The sequence below is a fragment of the Chiloscyllium plagiosum genome, unplaced genomic scaffold (assembly GCF_037043375.1).
Source record: "Chiloscyllium plagiosum isolate Xiang-an unplaced genomic scaffold, Cpla_swu_hap1 HiC_scaffold_37, whole genome shotgun sequence".
Taxonomy (NCBI): domain Eukaryota; kingdom Metazoa; phylum Chordata; class Chondrichthyes; order Orectolobiformes; family Hemiscylliidae; genus Chiloscyllium; species Chiloscyllium plagiosum.
This window is the reverse complement of record NW_028270175.1, coordinates 28248395-28270463: the sequence shown is the minus strand read 5'-3', so window position 1 is coordinate 28270463 and position 22069 is coordinate 28248395. Positions and strand designations below refer to the sequence as shown.

The following is a 22069-nucleotide window of genomic DNA, read 5'->3' as shown; positions in this document are numbered from 1 at the left end:
AACATCACGGCTGATTTCAGGAAATCAGCAGGGATATTCCTCTCCATCTAATATTTCTCTAGGAAGCCATTGTTACATCAGGCATAGTCAAGGGCATCTTCACTGAGGCACATTACTCTCTATTTTTCTGTCATCAACAATCAGCAATAATGCCACAACCACAGGCTACCGGAGAGCAATATGTGACCACTAGCCACACTCACCACTAGAGGAAGTGACAAAGCAAAATCTAATATTGCCTTACTGTAATTAGAGAGTCAATACTCAAGGCTATACCAAGCCTGACAATAGAAAGTTATCAGTAGTACTCCAACAGATGTCTACAAAGGTGGAGATTTGGTTTGAGGCACAGAATTAGTCATCAGACCAGTTTGGTGGAAGTTTCACATTTCGTACAGTAGGTGCTATTTTCTCAGTACAAAGTTTATCTGTCCTTGGCAGAAACCAAAGGGGGAAAAGAATTGGGAGGGGGCAGAAGAATGGGGGTGGTGGGGGCAGGATCACAGGGAGGGGACAGGAGTTACTCTTGATCAGTGATAGAGTCATAGAGATGTACAGCACGGAAACCGACCCTTCCAACCCGTCCATGCCGACCAGATATCCCAACCCAATCTAGTCCCACCTGCCAGCACCTGGCCCATAACCCTCCAAGCCCTTCCTATTCATATACCCATCCAAATGCCTCTTAAATGTTGCAATTGTACCAGCCTCCACCACATCCTCTGGCAGCTCATTCCATACACGTACCACCCTCTGCGTGAAAAAGTTGCCCCTTAGGTCTCTTTTATATCTTTCCCCTTTCACCCTAAACCTATGCCCTCTAGTTCTGGACTCTCCGATCCCAGGGAAAAGACTTTGTCTATTTATCCTATCCATGCCCCTCATAATTTTGTAAACCTCTATAAGGTCACCCCTCAGCCTCTGACACTCCAGGGAAAACAGCTCCAGCCTGTTCAGCCTCTCCCTGTAGCTCAGATCCTCCAACCCTGGCAACATCCTTGTAAATCTTTTCTGAACCCTTTCAAGTTTCACAACACCTTTCTGATAGGAAGGAGACCAGAATTGCACGCAATATTCCAACAGTGGCCTGACCAATGTCCTGTACAGCCGCAACATGACCTCCCAACTCCTGTACTCAATACTCTGACCAATAAAGGAAAGCATACCAAAAGCTGCCTTCACTATCCTATCTACCTGCGACTCCACTTTCAAGGAGCTATGAACCTGCACTCCAAGGTCTCTTTGTTCAGCAACACTCCCTCGGACCTTACCGTGATCTTTTACAGTTATTGTGTACTCCCTTGAAACTCTTACAGATCAACCCACAGATCCACAGACAGCAACTTTGAGATTCTACTTGTCTGAGGGAAGCATTTAAGGAAAGGGATTAGCCGAAGTGCTATTCATCTGAAAGTTTGTCCTATTGTCATCAGTGTTACACTCGGTTTGTCATAGAGCCAACCAGAAGGAGGCAGGTCCTGACCTGAGGGTCTTTGATGGTTTGTTTTATGGGGAACAATGGGCTTTGGCTGAATGGATCCCTTTGTGGCTGGCAGTTCAGGGAGTGAAGAGATCACTACAGCTTCATTTTGATATCCGTCAGACAGGAGGAGGTCAAGAGCATGTAAAACCAATTTGTACCTTGGTGATATTGCAAGTCCGGGATTGTAGGGGAATATGCACCACTTATCACTCATCTGACTGAAAGCACATTGGTGGAGAATGCATTGAAATTTCAGCGTCCGCCAAGCGCAGAACAGAAACAGTTGAGGCCTGAAAATGCCGGCAGAGGTTAGGAGCTGGTTTCCCAATGACGTGCCGGGGAGGCACTAGTTTCCTGAACCGCACTACATCTGAGAACCCTGCTTGGGTAGGGAACCCATCTCCAGGCTGGTTCAGGAAGTATCTCTGTGCAACTCCCAGAGTGGCAGATTCACTCCCCTTCCCCCACCACCCACCTCAGTGCCCTGTATCTGGAACTTGATTGAATTGAGAAAGAGGAGAGTGCTTGCGAGACACATTTGCAATTTTAGGTCCTGGGAACCCTGGCTGCATCTCACTGTTGTAAAATTATACACGGAAGTCATCAACTGGTAATGGTGCTCTCTGGAATGGACAGAACTGAAGGTCCATTCATAAAAAGTATCTTGAAGGGAGTAGGTATATTTGGAGTACAATTGTCTTAATTGTGAAAAAAAAACACCTCTTAGCTGGGAAATCTAAAGCATCCCTCATTTTATATTTAAAACAAAACACAGCAGCAGAGACAGATTTAGAAATTAACCTCTCAATGAAAAATTAACATAATTACAGTCATCAAATCCATAATCTGGGCCGTCCAAGCATTCTAATTAACAGAACAAGCAATAATTTAGAAAACATACTCAACAAGTATAGTTATCAAAGCTCAGGGACGGAACACTTCACAAAAGTAATCATTAAATTATTGCCAACACAGAGAAATTCTTGGGATTTGGATCCAGATCCGGGAATCGACTCTATCAGGAGGTTTAGTACGACAGGAAAATAAAACGCTGTCATTTCTCACTAGAACCACACACCTCATCCCTAAAACTATGATGTGCTTGAATTTCTAACACTGTATTAGTGTTAGATATAACACTGACACACCCCCACACCCCTCACTCTGACAGTGACACATCCCACACCCCTCACTGTGACACCGACACCCCCCCGCACCCCTCACTGTGACACCAACGCACCCCCACACCCCTCACTGTGACACTGACACCCCCCCCCACACCCCTCACTGTAACACTGACACCCCCCCACACCCCTCACTGTGACACTGACACACCCCTCACTGTAGCACTGACACACCCCCATACCCCTCACTGTGACACTGACACAGCCCCACACCCCTCACTGTAACAGTGACACCCCCCCACACCCCTCACTATGATACTGACACACACCCACACCCCTCACTGTAACACTGACAACCCCTACACCCCTCACTGTGACACCAACACACCTCCACACCCCTCACTGTAACACCGACACACCCACACACCCAACACTGTAAAACTGACACACCCAGGAACCCCTCACTGTAACACTGACACACCCCCATACCCCTCACTGTAACACCGACACACTCACACACCCCACACTGTCACTGACACACCCACACACCCCACACTGTAAAAATGACACACCCAGGAACCCCTCACTGTAACACTGACACCCCCCCACACCCCTCACTGTGACACCGACACCCCCCACACCCCTCACTGTGACACCGACATACCCCCACACCCCTCACTTTGACACTGACACACCCCCACACCCCTCACTGTGACACCGACAAAGCCAAAAATGTTTATTATAACAGAAATCCTCTCCAGTTTCTAATATATCAATGATAGCTCTTACACCCTTTCAGTAGAATAACTAATGGTTTCTGCTGATAGATCACTTGCCTCTTGCTGTAACCCATTCCTAACACAGTTCCCAATGTCTTGGATTCTCTCAGAACTGATATTCTTCCTGAAGCAACCATGCTCCTTCAACAGGTGGCTGTATAGCGTATAGGCCACAACTACCTGTTGAAGGAGCAGCTCTCAGAAAGCTAGTGCTTCCAAATGAACCTGTTGGACCATAACCTGGTATTGTGTGGTTTTTAACTTTGTCCACCCCAGTCCAACACCAGCTCCTCCAACTGAGAAAGAAGATAAATTCCCTGTATCCATATGATTCTCTGCAGTAAATGAAGGCATTTTGAAGATGAACCACTGCTGAAATGTGGAAAACTCTGAAGTCCATTTGTGCACAAGCAAGCTCTCAAAATCCACAATAAAACTAACCATTTATCAGATTGTAATCATTCTGTTTATTGAAGGTAGCTATTATCCAGGATATCTGGTATTTCCCCAGGTAAGGGGGTCCAAAGCTAGAGGATGTAGGTTTAAGGTGACAGGGGAAGGATTTAAAAGGGACCTCAGGGACAACATTTTCATGCAGAGGGGGATACATGTATGGAATGACTTACCAGAGGAAGTGTTGGAGGCTGGTACAGTTACAGCATTTAAAATGCATCGAGATGGGTATATGAATAGGAAGGGTTTGGAGGGATATGGGCCAAATGCTGGTGAATTAAGTTAGGATATCTGGGCAGCATGGACGAGTTGGACCAAAGGGTGTATTTCCGTGTTGTACATCTCTATGACTCTCGTTTTCCCTGTGTTTGAGTATCTAAGTTTGAGCAGAGATTCAAACAGACTCAGTTTTGATGATTCCAAATGTTAAACCACCAGCCAATAATCAGGGCCAGGCGCATCCTATCATTGCTACAATTTATACCTCTGGTATTCAAATTGTTCTGATTTATTCTGTATGATTGCTTTGTGATTAACATTCAGGTGATTTATCTGGTATATATTTTGTTGGTCTGTTTGGAGAAAGCTGTTTTCGAATATTAACTAACTTAGAAGCTAATTCTTGACTTTCACTCAAGATTCTGGATTAGTGTTGCTGGAAGAGCACAGCAATTCAGGCAGCATCCGAGGACAGGCAAAATCCGAGGACAGGCAAAATCCGTGGACAGGCAAAATCGACGTTTCGGGCAAAAGCCCTTCATCAGGAATAAAGGCAGAGAGCCTGAAGCGTGGAGAGATAAGCTAGAGGAGGGTGGGGGTGGGGAGAGAGTAACATAGAGTACAATAGGTCAGTGGGGGAGGAGATGAAGGTGATAGGTCAGGGAGGAGAGGGTGGAGTGGATAGGTGGAAAAGGAGCTGGGCAGGTCGGACAAGTCTGGACAAGACAAGGGGACAGTGTTGAGCTGGAGGTTAGAAACTAGGATGAGGTGGGGGAAAGGGAAATGAGGAAGCTGTTGAAGTCCACATTGACGCCCTGGGGTTGAAGTGTTCCGAGGCGGAAGCTGAGGCATTCTTCTTCCATGCGTTTGGTGGTGAGGGAGCGGTGGTGAAGGAGGCCCAGGACCTCCATGTCCTCGGCAGAGTGGGAGGGGGAGTTGAAATGTTGGGCCGCGGGGCGGTTTGGTTGATTGGTGCGGGTGTCTCGGAGATGTTCCCTAAAGCGCTCTGCTAGGAGGCGCCCAGTCTCCCCGATGTAGAGGAGACCGCATCGGGAGCAACGGATACAATAAATGATATTAGTGGATGTGCAGGTAAAACTTTGATGGATGTGGAAGGCTCCTTTAGGGCCTTGGATGGAGGTGAGGGAGGAGGTGTGGGCACAGGTTTTACAGTTCCTGCGGTGGCAGGGGAAAGTGCCAGGATGGGAGGGTGGATCGTAGGGGGGCGTGGACCTGACCAGGTAGTCACGGAGGGAACGGTCTTTGCGGAAGGCGGAGAGGGGTGGGGAGGGAAATACATCCCTGGTGGTGGGGTCTGTTTGGAGGTGGCAGAAATGTCGGCGGATGATTTGGTTTATGCGAAGGTTGGTAGGGTGGAAGGTGAGCACCAGGGGCGTTCTGTCCTTGTTGCGGTTGGAGGGGTCTCCTTCTTTAGAGACCGCAATTTCCCTTCCCACGTGGTTAAAGATGCCCTCCAACGCATCTCGTCCACATCCCGCACCTCCGCCCTCAGACCCAACCCCTCCAGAGCGCTTTAGGGAACATCTCCGAGACACCCGACCTGTTGCCAGGTGTCACAATACCGAGCTCACTTTTGCCATGCTGTTCTGTGAGGTGCAAACTGATCCACACCATAACCACACCCTTTCCACCTCCTTCCTGTCCCGGGCTGCACTTCTATTCCAGTGATGAGACTCACCTTTGAGCACCAAATGGCGTTTGAAACTCGCAAACTGCTAAAAATGACTTTACTTCAGCAAATCAGTAAAAATGCGATTGAGCCAATTGTTACCTTAAATGGTTTCCATGTCAGTATCTCAAATGTAATTAAAACTAGTATTTTTTAGGCTTGTGAAATGCCACATCATATTAATCGCTGGCACTCCATTTGGCAAATAATCAACATGAGGCAGAGTAAGGCACTCCAGCCGGAGCATCTCTGCTCCGTCTGGCCGTTTACTTATTTTCCTTTATTTTTCCTCCTTTTTATATTTTTTTTATCAATTTTTGACTCAGCCTTACCCAGAGGGGAATGAAGGAGCTGCCAAATCCCAGAGCAGAGGTCAGCACGGGGAATCGAGTCCCGGAATGGAGGCCGGAGGCAAATCCCAGAGCGGAGGCTGGCACGTGGAATCAAGTCTACAATGCAGTTGGTAGTGCTTGGCATGTCAACCATGGTATTTAACCAATGGTGAGGACCCAGGATTGGAGCACAGTTACAGCCCAAGCCAACACTCATTACCTGGACTTGGGAAGTCCTATCTCAACGAGTTGCAGGGACTCGCAAAATCTGGCTTAAGGACATAGATGAAATTATGGTTGGCTTTTTCCAGTAAGATTGGCTTCAATACAAAATAGCCTCCCCTTTGCTACAAGATGGGGAATAAAACATCCACAGAATTGGAGCCTGGTAACAAATGGTATTTAAATCAAATGGCAATTTGCTGGATAGCCATTCATAACCAAAAGTCCAATATGGTTTTTTTGTACCCCATTGACACCAGCACAACAATCTAGCAGAGCGGGTCTGTCTGCACTGAAGCTAGTCTGGGTGGATAAAACTCAGCTCCTTAGTTCCATTTGGCATTATATCACAGGCAGCTATTCCCCTGCATGTTTGGTTCAGATTCCCTAGGAGGGGGGTCCATGTAACCTTGATCTAGACACTCCAAATCCAGCTGTCAGGAGTTTCCCACTCCGTCCTGGTGTCACCAGTGCAGTACTAACGAATCACCGCAACCCCAGGATGTGTCAATGTGCCTGTCAGGCAGGAACATTGGTAACTCACCACCATGAGGTCTGTGTTCAGACAAGTTCTAGTTGGACACATTTTAATCCATTGTCCTTGTGTGTACAGTGTATATTAGTATGATAAGATATTACCAAATAAGGTGTAATATCATGAGTGGGACATTACATTGAGGTAATTGTATACCACTTTAATGATATAAAGTGTTTAGGCAACATTTTCAAAGGTTGAACCAGCCCGATTTCCAGATAATGTCCATGTGCTGCCCCTAATTCCCTGGCAATACTGGTGGCCAATTCAGTTGGACTGAGGGTACCACTACCATTTTCTGTGCTATGGGGAAAGAGAAAGATCAATGGGATAATTAGCCTTGTGGCTGCTGATTTTTCAAAAAGATCTTCTGGTCCTAAGCATTGTGGTGGGATGAAAGAAGATGGCGATTTGAGTTTGTTACTGATGGGATGGTAGACCCTGATCTGATAGGTGACCCTGGTCTGATGGGTGACCCTGATCTGATAGATGACCCTGATCTGATAGATACCCTGATCTGATGGATGACCCTGGTCTGATGGGTGACCCTGGTCTGATGGATGACTCTGGTCTGATGGGTGACCCTGGTCTGATGGATGACTCTGGTCTGATGGATGACCCTGATCTGATGGGTGACCCTGATCTGATGGGTGACCCTGGTCTGATGGATGACTCTGATCTGATGGATGACTCTGATCTGATGGATGACTGGTCTGATGGATGACTCTGATCTGATGGGTGACCCTGATCTGATAGCTGACCCTGGTCTGATGGGTGACTCTGATCTGATGGGTGACTCTGGTCTGATGGGTGACTCTAATCTGATGGATTACCCTGATCTGATGGATGACCCTGGTCTGATGGATGACTGTGATCTGATGGATGACCCTGATCTGATGGATGACCCTGGTCTGATAGATGACCCCTGGTCTGATGGGTGACTCTGGTCTGATGGATGACCGTGATCTGATGGATGACCGTGATCTGATGGGTGACTCTGGTCTGATAGATGACTCAGGTGTAAGGTTGACTCTGGTCTGATGGATGACCATCATCTGATGGGTGACCCTGGTCTGATGGGTGACCATTATCTGATGGGTGACCCTGGTCTAATGGGTGACCCTGGTCTGATGGGTGACCCTGGTCTAATGGATGACCTTGATCTGATGGATGACTCAGGTGTAAGGTTGACTCTGGTCTGATGGATGACCATCATCTGATGGGTGACCCTGATCTGATGGGTGACCCTGATCTGATGGGTGACCCTGATCTGATGGATGACCCTGGTCTGATGGATGACTCTGGTCTGGTGGCTGACCGTGATCTGATTGATGACCGTGATCTGATGGGTGACTCTGGTCTGATGGATGACTCAGGTGTAAGGTTGACTCTGCATTAGTCAGTGGGAAATGTGTCTGGATGGGTTCCTCTTCGGAGGATCAGTGTGAACTTGTTGGGTCGAAGTGCCTGTTTTCAATTGTAGGGATTTTAAAAAAAAATTAGATTAATGTTGTAAACGTACTTGCAACTATCACTTCCCCTGGCAGCTCACTCCATACATATACCACCCTCTGTGTGAAAAGGCTCCCCCTTAGATCCTTTTTAAATCTTTCCCCTCTCACCTTAAACCTATGACCTCTAGTTTTGGGGACCTTGGCTGTTCACCCTATCAATGATTTTATAAACCTCTATAAGGTCACCCCTCAGTCTCCTGTGATTCAGGGAAAAAAGTTCCAACCTCTCATAGCTCAAACCATCCAGTCTCGGTAACACCTTTGTAAATATTTTTTGCACCATTTCCAGTTTAGTGACTTCCTTCCTATAGCCGGGCGACCAGAATTGTACACAGTACTCCAAACATGGCCTCACCAATGTCCAGTACAACAACAACATGACATCTCCTATACTCAATCTTCTGATTAATGAAAGTAAGCATTCCGAAATCCTTCTTCACCACCCTGTCTACCAGTGACTCCACTTTCAAGGAACTATGTACCTGCACCCCTAGGTGTCTCTGATCAATGACACTCCCCTTAGCGATCTACCATTAAGTCTGGCCCTGGGTTGCCTTACCAAAATGCATCACCTCACATTTATCTGAATTAAACTCCATCTGTCATTCCTCAGCCCATTGGCCCAGTTGATCATGATCCTTTTGTACTCTTAGATAACCTTACTCACTGTCCAGCATGTCATTAATTTTATTAACAAACTTACAAACCATGCCTCCTACATTCCTGTCCAAATCATTTATATAAATGACAAAAAGCCGTGAACCCAGCACCAACCCTATCCATGTCCTGAGTTCATTGACTTACCCATCAGGCCTCTTGCATTGAAATAAATGCAGTTTAACTCATCAGTCTTCTCTCATTCTCTGCCATGCTTTTGCCTCCTGTTGTGGAGGTGGACTGGGGTGGACAAAGTTAAAAATCACACAACACCAGGTTATAGTCCAACAGGTTTATTTGGAAGTACTAGCTTTCGGAGCGACGCTCCTTCATCAGGTAGCTGTGGAGCAGGATCATAGGACACAGAATTTATAGTAAAAGATCAAAGTGCCATACAAGTGATGCAACATATTGAATAAACCTAAATGTTTGTTAAGTATTTAATCACATTGAATGGGGATGCAGGTTTCTAATAATTTATGTGTAAATCCCAGAACTTCCTTCAAGTCACAGTCCCAAGACAACTCAAGGTTTTATCAGTATATAAAAAAAAATTTGCGTCTCAGCTCACACAGAGCATTAAAGGTGTGAGGTTAGAGTCTGTCTGCATCCCAACTTTGAGTCAACCTTGGTTCAATTTCCAAAGTAGGAATTTACAAAATGTCACATGGACTGACTGCCGACAGATTATGTGCTTTTTGAACAAAATGTGTGCATGAGTGAACATGTTCGATAATGTGTGGATGAGTGCGACGGAGTATACGCTTATGAGTGTGTGTGTGTGTGTGTAAGAGAGAGCATGTGTATATGAGAGAGGGTCTGTGTGAGTGTCATTGTGTGTAAGTATGTGTGTGAGAGAATGTATAGTGTAGTGTGGCTGCCTGTAGTGTGACATGAACCCAAGATTCTGGTTAAGGCCATCCTCATGGGTACTGAACTTGGCTATCAGTCTCTGCTCGACCACTCTGCGTTGTTGCATATTCTGAAGTCCACCTTGGAGGATAGTCAGCCAAAGATCTGAAGTTGAATGCCCTGACTGCTGAAGTGCTCCCCCACAGTGGAATTGTTTTAGGGACTCCTTGCCATGGGCCCAGAGGAAGAAAACGACGTCAATGCATCTGGTGTCTAGTGCTGATCAGAGGTCCTGTGCAGCAAAGAAGTCTTGTTCGAACTTGTGCATGAAAATTTGGCATATTGAGGTGCAAATTTTGTCCCCATGGCTATTCCATGTGTCTAGATGAAGAACTGGTTGTCAAAGGTGAAAACGTTGTGGTCAAGGTTGAAGCAGATGAGTTGTAGGATGGTGCCTGGAGATTGGTAGTTTTTGGTGTTGAGTACTGAGGCTTTTTTTTTAGATTAGATTCCCTACAGTGTGGAAACAGGCCCTTCGGCCCAACAGGTCCACACCGACCCTCTGAAGAGTAACCCACCCAAACCCTTTTCCCTCTGACTAATGCACCTAATTGACAATTTAGCGTGGCCAAATCACCTAATCTACACATCTTTGGACTGTGGGAGGAACCGGAGCACCCAGAGGAAACCCACGCAGATACAGGGAGAACGTGCAAACTCCACACAGACAGTTACCTGAGGTTGGGATCAAACCCAGCACCCTGGTGCTGTGAGGCAACAGTGCTAAGCACTGAGCCACCGTGCCACCACAATGCTGTCATTGTGGGGGATGCTGGTGTAGAGGGCTGAAATTTCCATTGTGACGAGGAATGTTCCCGGTTCAACTGGTGCGTAGTTGCTGGTTTTCTGTAGGAAATCTGTAGTGTCGCAACAGGATTTGGGGGTCCCCTTTACAATGGGTTTCAAGATGCCCTCGACATAGCAAGAAAAGTTCTCACACAGGGCCCCTTTGCCTGACATGATGGGAAGTCCAGGCATGTAGGCTTTATGTATCTTCAGAAGGCAGTAGTAGGCCCCTATGCAAGAGGTACGCGGATGAGAATGCGTGGGCTACTCTGAAGGACTGGATCAGTGTGTTTAGTTCACGGGTGTGTTCTTTGGTTGGATTGGCCAGTAGTTGTCTGTAATGTTCCTGGTTGTTCAGTTGCTGGTACACCTTCTTACAGTAGTCCGTTCTATGCTGAATGATGATGGTTCCTCCTTTATCGGTTGGTTTGATGACAATGTTGCGATTGGTCTTGAGAGCACGGATGGCATTGCATTGTGATCGGGTGGTGATTCACTCTACCTTTTGGGTGTGGCTGATGAATCTGGCATTTACATATTTCCTGATGTTTGAGCATACATGTCAATCCCAGGGCAGCAGCTTTCCAGAGGGGTCCAAATCGGCTCCTTCTCAGGTCATTCCACTACAGATCTCTCTGTAGTGTTGTGTCATTGAGCCCGCTGCTGACATCTTGGAAGAATTCCTGGAGTCTCGTTCATCTGATGAAATCCTCTATGTTTGCTGCAAGACCAAGGAGGTCTATTTTGGTGGTGGGGCAGAAATTGAGCCTTTGGCTGAGAACTTCAGTCTCTTCCAGTTGAAGGGTGTGGTCCAATAAATTGTTGATCGATTTCCCTGTGGTGGTACCATTTTCAACTGTGGTGCCAGAGAAGACTTGGCTACTGCTGGTGGCGATGCCAAGTTTCTCCAGTTTCTTGTTCTTGGTAGGTGGTGTAGTTGCATTGCCCCATCTGCTTGGCCGTGTCTTGTAACTGCACTGCTGTATCCTGAACACAAGCTGAGACTATGAACTTCCACCTTGATTTCCCAGCACCTGCTGTAGAGTTGGTGTATAAGATGCTTGAGGGGTTTACAAAGAGGTGTGACAGCAAAGTCTCTCAGCGTAGTCTGTGCCGTAGGTCGATGTGAGAGGGTTTCATGGTCCGTAGTCCTTTTGGGATCTTTCCTGCTTCCTTGCATCTCTGCAGAAACCTGATGTCTGTGTCGATTTGTGCCTCAGATCCTCTCCACTTTGAGCCGGGAGTTAGTGGTGTTGATGTAGCCATGATGTGGAGGAGCCAGTGTTGAACTGGGATGGACAAAGTTAAAAATCACACAGCACCAGGTTATAGTCCAACCAGTTTATTTGAAAATACAAGCTTTTGTAGCATTGCTCTTTCATCGGGTTGCTAGTCGGGCAGGATCATAAGACACAAAATTTATAGTAAAAGATCAAAGTGTCATACAACTAATGCGATGTATTGAAGGTTGGGATACCAACAGACTCTAACCTCATACCACTAATGCTCTGTCTGAGCTTAGATGTCATCGTGTTTTTATACTGATTAAACCTGAAGTTGTCTCAGGACTGTGACTTGAAAGAAGTTGGATTATAACCTGGTGTTGTGTGATATTTAACCTGTGCCAATCTTAACCCTCTCTCTTATCTCACTATTGTTTGGGATCCCTAATTCCTTTTGTAGTAATCTCTGCAGGACCTCTGGTACCAACAACATAGGGAGAAAAAGGGATGGGGTCCTGCAGGTCTTTCTCTCCTGATGCCGTTGATACCAATGTATACAATCACCTCCAGCCCCTTTGAGAAATTGCTGTAACTGCTTGAGACATGCTTGACCCTTGCACCAGGGAGGTAACACACCATTCTGGGATCTCAATCGCAGCTGTAGGAACACCTGTCTGCCCGACTATTATCACATCATTTATTTCTGTTGCAACATGCATGACCACAATGTTCATGTTACTGTGCTCCAGCCCTGGCAAGCAATGCAAAGTACAGAGTGCAAATGATTGCTGTTTTTTTTAAATTAAAATAAAGAACTTTGATAAGTTTTGGGTAATCATGACTGGACAAAGTAGTACAAAAATAAAGGGCAAGGCTATATGCCCCAGATGCCCTGCATTTCTGTACGACTTTGTCCACCATCAATCATAATTACCCAACACTTAGCAATTTGCCAAACTCCAACTTTAGTTTGCCATGAAACTGAGGTTCCATAATGACCTTAGTATCCCCCTGGGGCAGTCATCTTGCCTTTCACTGGCTTTAAATGCTGTCCATTTTTGATCAATTTAGTACCAGTTAAAGCCAAGGTGACTGCCCCAGTGTTTAACCTTCCATTACATCCATACCTTACATGGAAGTTCCAATAGGGAAGGCAAACTATGCTCATTTCTTCAAAGAATGAGCTCTTTTTGGCCAATAATCCATACCTTATATGGAAGTTTCAATTAACAGAGGTTGAATTGGTTATTTTAGTGAGCCGAAACTACATCTTCTTAAGAGGTTCCCATAAAGATGTAGTCTCGGCTCACTAAAACAACCAATTCCACCTCCATTAATTGAAATTTCCATATAAGGTATGGATTAATGGCTTGGATGAAATGGCCCCTGGAGGGGGTCATTAGGGAACCTCAATTTCATGGCCCTTATGGCCATGAAGAATGGATGTAAACTCAATAATTCCACATGCAAGGGGAAAAAAATGTTGCTATATATAGGCTGTTTTAGATCAGCCTTCCATATATGGAAGTTTCAATAGAGCCCATTCATATTGGGACCCATCTGTACTGAGGTTAATTCCATACAATTCCACAGATCATCATTTCACTGGGTCAGTATGGATGGGTCCCAGTGTTAGGGGCTCTATTGGAACTTCCATATAAGGTAGGGATCTAATACCAAATATGGATAGGCTGGATCAAAGGACCAAAAAAAAGGGCTCATCCTCCTGAGGATGAGCCCTTTTCAATATTAAATATATTTTTAAATATATGAATATTTAATTTGACTCGCTAAGGCATTGATGGTGTCCTAATAAAGCCAAGGTGACTGCCTCAGTGTTTAACCTTCCATTAAATCCATACCTTGCATGGAAGTTCCAATAGGGAAGGCCAAACTGTGCTCATTTCTTCAAAGAATGAGGTCTTTTTCGCCATTAATCCATACCTTATATGGAAGTTTCAATTAACGGAGGTTGAATTGGTTATTTTATTGAGCTGAAACTACATCTTTTTAAGAGGTTCCCACAAAGATGTAGTCTCGGCGGGTTACCAGAGGGAATCATAATGGAACCTCAATTTCATGTCCCTTATGGCCATGAAGAATGGATGGGAACCCAATAATTCAACACAAGGGAAAATATTGTTGCCATATATAGGCTACTTTACATCAGTTTCCATATATGGAAGTTCCAATAGAGCCCATTCAGGTATGAATCTAATACCAAATATGGATAGGCTGGATCAAAGGACCAAAAAAAAGGGCTCATCCTCCAGGAGTTGTTCCTGGAGGATGAGCCCTTTTCAATATTAAATATATTTTTAAAATTTAAATATATGAATATTTAATTTGATTCTCTAAGCCATTGATGGTCTACTACATGATTAATACTCGGCCTTATCTCTGGGTTTCTTTCTAACATTACATCAATCAGATTTCGACAGCAGTCACTCAGGGAAGGTGATGGGGGAAACTGTAAAGATTGTATCTGTAGCTCCTTGAGCTTTGAAAGGTCACTATCATCAAAAGGCAGGCAGCCTGTCACTATAACATAAAGGAGAACCCCCAGGCTCCAGATATCTGCTTTAAATGGATCATATTTCTCACCATTGAGAATCTCAGGAGCAGCGTATGCTGCAGATCCACAAAATGTTGAAGACGGGCAACTCTCTGAGCTTTTAATGCAAGTTGCCAATCCAAAGTCAGTGAGTTTTGGGATATTATCAGCAGTAATTAAGATGTTTTCACACTTAATATCACGGTGTGCGATGTGATGAATATGACAATATTCCAAAGCCTGGGAAATCTGCTTAAAATATGGTCTGGCGACCTCTTCAGATAAATGACCTTGAGAGTCAATGAAGTCGTAGAGGTCTGCTTTCGCTGCTTCCATTATAAACAATGTATGTTCACTCGATTCAATGATCTGGTATACTTTGATTATATTAGGGTGGGAGCATTCCGCAAAAATGGAAACCTCCCTTGGCAAACATTTAGTTAAGTAGTCATCAGACTGCTTTGATTTATCGATGACTTTAATGGCAACAGATCGTTGAAGCTTTTGGGAGAAGGCCTTTCTCACAATGGAAAATGTGCCCTCTGCAATCACTTCACCAATCTCATACCCAAATATGGTCAGGTCCATGACGGACAACGTTTACTTCCCTGGAAGTCCATCGAGACTGATATATATAACCTTTTATGGAACAGAGCGTCCTATTATGAGGTTCAGAATGTTCTGTCATAACCAAATATGGATGTTTCCAGAACGTTCTGTTATTACCAAGAATGGATCTCAACCAGAACAGAATGTTCTGTCATTTCCTAATACAGAGGTTTGCAGAAGGTTCTGTCATTACCTAATATGGATGCTTCTAGTACGTTCTTAGTAATGTCCTGTTCTGGTTGGTACCTTCTTGGTATGAATGGAGCACTCTGGAAACGTCTATATTTGGTAATGACATATTATTACCAAATATGGGCATTTTCAGAACGCTCTTTTTGTATATTGGCTGGGAGCAGAAAGCCATGAAGCCAATATGGAAAACCACTAGCAAACTGTAATTTCCATCTATAGCAGCGTTAGTGGTTTTCTATATTGGCTGCTCAGCATCCTGCTTTAACTTCCATAAATGGCTATGAATAAATGACCATATATGGAAAGCAATAACCCCCTGGGCCCGGGCATTCCATGCTCCCACTGGGTTTTTCGATTGCCAAGTTCCAAATCCTGGGAATCCAATTCTCATCTGTGAGGATTTCCCTATAAGGCTCATATCAGGAAATTAGAATGATGTAGATTAATCAATCACCATATATGGATAATAATGGAACATTTTTGTACATATAGATTCTATGACATTTCCAGAGCATTCTATTACTACCAAGTATGGATATGCCATTACCAAGAAACATCCGTCATCAAATATCTTCCATGAAATCCATGGACTTCTAAGAGGATGTTGATTCATCAATAGCCATATATGGATAATAGTGACACATTAAGGTTCAGTAGGAGATTTGATGCCATACATTGGGGAAAGCTATATGTACATATAGATTCCATACTGGAAATGTCATTGTGTACAACAATCTATATGTACATATAGCTTTCCCCAATGTATGGCATCAAATCTCCTACTGAACCTTAATGTGTCACTATTATCCATATATGGCTATTGATGAATCAACATCCTCTTAGAAGTCCCTGGATTTCATGGAAGATATTTGATGACGGATGTTTCTTGGTAATGGCATATCCATACTTGGTAGTAATAGAATGCTCTGGAAATGTCATAGAATCTATATGTACAAAAATGTTCCATTATTATCCATATATGGTGATTGATTAATCTACATTCAATTTCTAATCCTGTTAGAAATCCATGGTTTTCATGGAAGACATTTGATGCTATAATTCTCTATAAGGCTTTCCCTATAAGGCTCTTTGCCACCTGAGAACTGGATGTGCTAGGATTTGGGAGTTTTGAGTTGGCTATCAAAAGATGCCATGCTCCCACTGGGTAAGGCTGGGCACAGGGCTGGATTTGGGGGTTGATTAATTTCCATATATGGTCATTGTTTATAGCCAAAGCACATTTACCAGCAGGCTGCAGAGCAAAAACAAACTTGTGATCTCCAGGACACTTAAAGTTGGTGGTTTTCCATATTGGCTTCATGGCTTTACTGCTCACCAGCCAATATGGCAAACCATTACCATAGCAGCAGCTGCAGAGCAAAGCATAATTAAAGCCTGCTGGAACAAACGTGTGCTTTAATTTAAATTATGATTTCTATCTATACCAGCAAGGCAGTTTAAATCATTACTCTGCTCAACTGCCAATATGGCAAACCATCACTATATCAAGACAGGACTGAGTGACCAAACCAGTCCAGATCCTATCCACACATGGACACCCAATGTCAAATACTCCCCCTCTCCAGTAAAGTCCAGCTCCAAAAGCTGGGCTGACCCACAGCCAAGGTCCTAAAGTGTCGTCACTCCAGGCTTTCCATTAATTAACCAATATCAAATTACCCTATCTCAGCACTTGTCCACCTGCCTGTCAGGCAGAAACTTTGACAATTCAACCATCATCAGGTCAAGTTATAGCTGGACACATTGCCCTTGTGTGTTGATCACTAACAAGATATTACCAAATAAGGTGTTATATCATTACATTACATCATTAACTCTGAACAGGTTTCCTACACACCTAGTAATTTAAATTGAGATTGACCCAGCCAGATAATGCTCCCACATTGCAATATTGTTTGGATCCCAGCTCTGTTGGATTTTGGGTAAACTAACATTGGCTGTTGATCTGATGGTTTTTTTTTGACCAATCAGCAGCCACAGAATGTTTTGATACAGTCAATGTACACTAAACTCAATTTTTTTCAAAGTACGTTTTGGTCAAGAGCTCTGAGACAGAGAGGGGACCTCGGTTCTGTTGTATTGGACATTGCTGAACTGGGGGAGTCCAGCAGCAATAATAAGGTCAAGATTATCCCAGCTGTATATGAGAAGGACAGACCAGCCCCTAACCATGGATCTCATCTGCACATCTGCTACTGAGTTCTCTAGGAATCCCCAACATGCAGATACACATCTGGGACTTTACACAGAATTTTTTTGGGATGGGATCATTCTGTGCAGTGGGTTTTGCTCATTGGGAGTACTTTGAAATTAAAAAAATAAAAGAATGGACAGGGTGAATATCAGTGATCCAAGTTAGTTTTAATCAAAATTTGAGTTGCTTTACCATTGCGGGAACTGCAGGGATTTCGATGTAGAATGAACCTCTAGCTGCTGTTTATTAATCTGTGATAATTTTGATTCAAAATGCAGAGGCAATCTGTTTCACAAGGATGTAAATCTTTCTTCACTTCCTCAGTAAGCCCAGCAAGCATCATTTCTATAAATAACCTCTTTCTTTCAAGCCCTGTACAATCCTTGGCAAACCCTTTATAAAAATGAGATCTCTTTTTGAAAACAACAATTTGACCAGTTAGTTACAGGGAAATCAGGAAAGCCAAGTGTTGTCTAAACTGAAGACATAGCTGACAGCAACCTGCTGCCAAAAGAAATGTTTCAACACCCTTTGGGTTGGGGTGGGGGGGGGGGGGGGGGGGGAGGCGTAAAATGGCTAATGTTAGATAAATGGCACAGATCCTGTGGTCATTAATGACATAAAACCTAGCAAACCTCACATCTGTCGTTGGTAGATTGAGTGTGGGGCAGCACTAAAACTCTCTCTTGCAGCTCTTAACATTCACTAGTTAACCAGTCAGTGCAATGTCACAAGGAAGTTGCTATGACAACGGTTAGCAATGCAACCATTCCGTTGAGATAGAGGATAATGACATTAGTCTTGTGGCGATGTATATTCTTTCTGAGTGAATTGTAGATGTACTCAGGTCCCGTGATGAAAATAGATAGCAGCAAGGTGTGATCATACATATTCTCCATAAGCACTCTGATACTTCCAGTCTCGTGTGATTTTCCTGTAACTAATTTTTAATGCCACTGACCTTCTAGCCATTCCCTGTAATGCCACATGCTAATTACAGGTAGGTTTTGAAATCTCACTCTTCTGCCTAACTTCGGTGACTACCGTTCGCCCTGTACATTTATTTCAATGAACTGCAATGAGCAAAACTCACTGCTCAGCATGATCCCATTACTTTGGTGCTCTTTGCTTTGGTAATTATCAAAACAGAGATCCAAAACAAACATAAGGGACTTGTTCTGCAAATGGTTAGCTGCCTTTCACCAGACTCTACCCTGCTTCAGAATAGCAGTAGGAAATACTTGTGGTCTGTTATCAATAGAGAGACTGGTTAGCATGCTGACTGACTACATATAGACCGCTTGTTGACCTGATATTTCAAAACAATTTTTCAATCTGCTTTCGATCCTGTGCAAACATCTCTGGCCTTAGCTCGAGATGTACCCTTTCATTATCTGGCCAAGTCTGTCAGTCAATAATAATTGCCTTGCCAGTGCATTTTGAAATTTGCTTCCTGTTATATTCTCTCCTCAACTTGTCAAACTTCTTGAAAAACCCATCTCTTTGACCAAGCCTTTTAATTTCCCCCATTTCCTATGTGACAACCCCAGATCTCCAGTAAGGACCTTTTCTGGAAAATACACAAATGTTAACATAACGTTCTGGGCATCTTGAACCCAGCACAGTGAGGAACCACCACCGAATAAGGCAGGCGGGTAGCAAAAAGCCCAGTCAGCAAACAATGTTGAAGTGCACTAACCATTGCAGCTCTACTGTGTGTGTTGAAACTTAATTTGATGTTAAGTACAATGACCCCTAACTGGCCAACACCTAATCTAAGGTCCGAATCCAAAATAGACCTGACACCAGGGTCAGATTTGAACAGACATCCAACCGCATAGCTCTTACCTTCTCCATGTCTCTGTGGCCCTGAGATATGGGACTCCCAATTAACTGTTAATGTTCACAAAGTGAATACCAGAAATTCCGGGCACAAGCCCAGGATCTTCTCCTTCTCTGTTCCATCCCATTGTGTCTTGGACAAGAAAAGGAGCTGCTCCTATCACAGACGTCTAACTGAAAGAAAAGCAAATTACTGCGGATGCTGGAATCTGAAACCAAAAGAGAAAATGCTGGAAAATCTCAGCAGGTCTGGCAGCATCTGTAAGGAGAGAAAAGAGCTGACGTTTCGAGTCTAACTGACCTCTGATCATGCAGTGCAGCACTCCCTCAGTATTACACTGCAGTGGAAACCCAGATAACCTGCTCATATTTGTATCTGAGCATTACTGCTGCCATTAAGCCAAGACCGACAGATGTATTTTCTAATTGTTGTCAGCTTTCCATCTGTGTTAGCTTTCGGGTATGCAGCAAATCCAACTCTTCATGGTGGATGCCAAGACGTCATGGTGGACTCTTGCTTTTGGTCTTGGTACCTGTGCAATAACTACTGTTTTGACCCAGTGATGCTGCAAGTCCACAGCTAACTCGCCCATTTTCCTCTCTCTAGTGCCTGCTGAGTAAGAAAACAAATTAGGGTCTTCATATCATGCTTTCCAGCTTCTTGGAAACAGAGCTTTGGTTTTCTCGATCCAGTTAGCTCACCCAGAAACCCTTGGTTCTAAGATGGTCTTCTCTCCTCTAGTGTGCCTGAACAAGTGAAGTCACCCTCTGCCCAGTTAGAAGCAACACAACTGGGGGACATACTCCTATCAGGGAGGCATACTCACATCGGGGAGGCAATGGCCTGGTGGTATTATTAATCCAGAACCTCAGCTAGTGTTCTGGGAACCTGGGTTCAAATCCCACCATGGTAAATGGTGGAATTTGAATTCAATAAAGAATCTGGAATCAAGGTTCCAATATTGATCATGAAACCATTGTGGATTATCAAAAAGCCCATCTGTTTCACTAATGTCCTTCAGGGAAGGAAATCTGCCATCCTCACTTGGTCTGGCCTACATGTGTCTCCAGACCCACAGCATTGTGTTGACTCTTAACTACCCCCTGAACAAGTAGGGAATGGGCAATAAATGCGGGCCTAGCCAGCAATGCCCACGTCCTGTGACTGAATGAAAAAAAGGTCTGATGGCTCTCATTTGTATATGAATATAATACTCAAGAGGAAGGGAGGTTATGGCATAGTGATAGTAATCCAGACAACCAGGCTAACGTCTTGCAGGTGAGTTCACATCCTTATAGATGGTATATTAAATTTGGAAAAACATCTGGAATTGTAAGCTGGTCTCAGTAATGGTGATGGCAGAACTATCATCTAGTGCTATAAAGATGTATCTGGTTCACTCATGTCCTTCAGGGAAGGAAATATGTGTTGTATTTGTAGGTGACTCCATATCCACAGCAATGAAACCATTCTGAAGATTAAGCAAGCATTTTGTTCAAAGGCAATTGGGAATGGATGACAAGAGCTGCAGTGATGTCTATTTCCCACAAAAGATCAACTTAAAAAAGCTGTGAAACATTGTTCAGTATGAAAGATTTGATTGCTACATATGCAGCTTGTGAGATCAGAGGAACACTGGAATCTAATTAAAGTATTGCAGTTTCCTCGGATAATTATTTCAGCAGAAAAGTAGTAACCCTTTGGCATTACAAGTAAATTTTTAATTTGTTCATGGAATGTGGCTGAAGGTGGCTAGATGGACATTAATTGTTAAGAATCCACCACTTTGCTGTGGGTCTGGAGTTACGTGTAGGCCAGACCAGGCAAAGACAACAGATTTACTACCCTAAAGGACATTAGACCCTAGTTTGTCTCCTCACTTGGTAGGCACTAGAGAGAGGTAAACAGGAAAAGGAGCTGTGGACTTGCAGCATCATTGGGTCAAAATAGTGGCGATTGCGAACCAGATGGGTTTTTACAACATTTAATAGTTAGAATTGGGTGAGCTTTTTTGTTAATTGCATATGTTTATTGAATTAATATGTCACCATCTGCCATTTTGGGATTTGAACCCATGTCCATGCCTGAGGTTCTGGATTATTAATCTATGCTTTGGAAAGGGTTCAGAGGAGATTTACTCAGATGTTGCCTGATATGGAGGGAAGGGCATATGAGGAAAGGCTGAGGGACTTGAGGCAGTTTTCCTTAGAGAGAAGATTGAGAGGTGACTTAATTGCGACATATAAAATGATCAGAGGGTTAGATAGGGTGGACAGTGAGAGCCTTTTTCCTTGGATGGTGATCACAACCACGAGGGGACATAGCTTTAAATTGAGGGTTGATACATATAGGACAGATGTCAGAGGTTGTTTCTTTACTCAGAGAGTAGTGAGGGCGCAGAATGCACTGCCTGCAACAGTAGTGGACCCGCCAACTTTCAGGGCACTTAAATGGTCATTGGATAGACATGCTCGAGAATGGAATAGTGGAGGTTAGATAGAGGTTAGATTGGTTTCACAGGTCGGCACAACATCGAGGGCCGAAGGGCCTGCACTGCGCTGTAATGTTCTATGTTCTACTGATATTACCAATACCACCGCTACATATTAAAGCTTCAGGATTTTCCAAAGCAGTTTGAAGCCAATTTTTTAAAAAACCCTTTTGAAAGATTTTGTAGGCATTTGATTACAGCGCAGAGCCATAGATAAGGAAACAGTTAAAGTATTT

The 22069-nt window shown here is 44.1% G+C and overlaps 2 protein-coding genes across 3 annotated transcripts in view; one reads left to right on the top strand and one right to left on the bottom strand.

The window, feature by feature from the left end:
* Positions 1 to 22069, top strand: part of LOC122540243 (kazrin-like) — a 719824-nt gene that overhangs the window by 9456 nt on the left and 688299 nt on the right. The gene's annotated exons all lie outside the window — the stretch shown is intronic.
* Positions 14271 to 15077, bottom strand: LOC122540096 (testis-specific serine/threonine-protein kinase 6-like; the record flags this gene model as incomplete). Its single annotated transcript, XM_043675406.2, has 1 exon — positions 14271 to 15077. A coding segment is annotated over one exon (807 nt), but the record flags the coding sequence as incomplete, so codon positions are not given.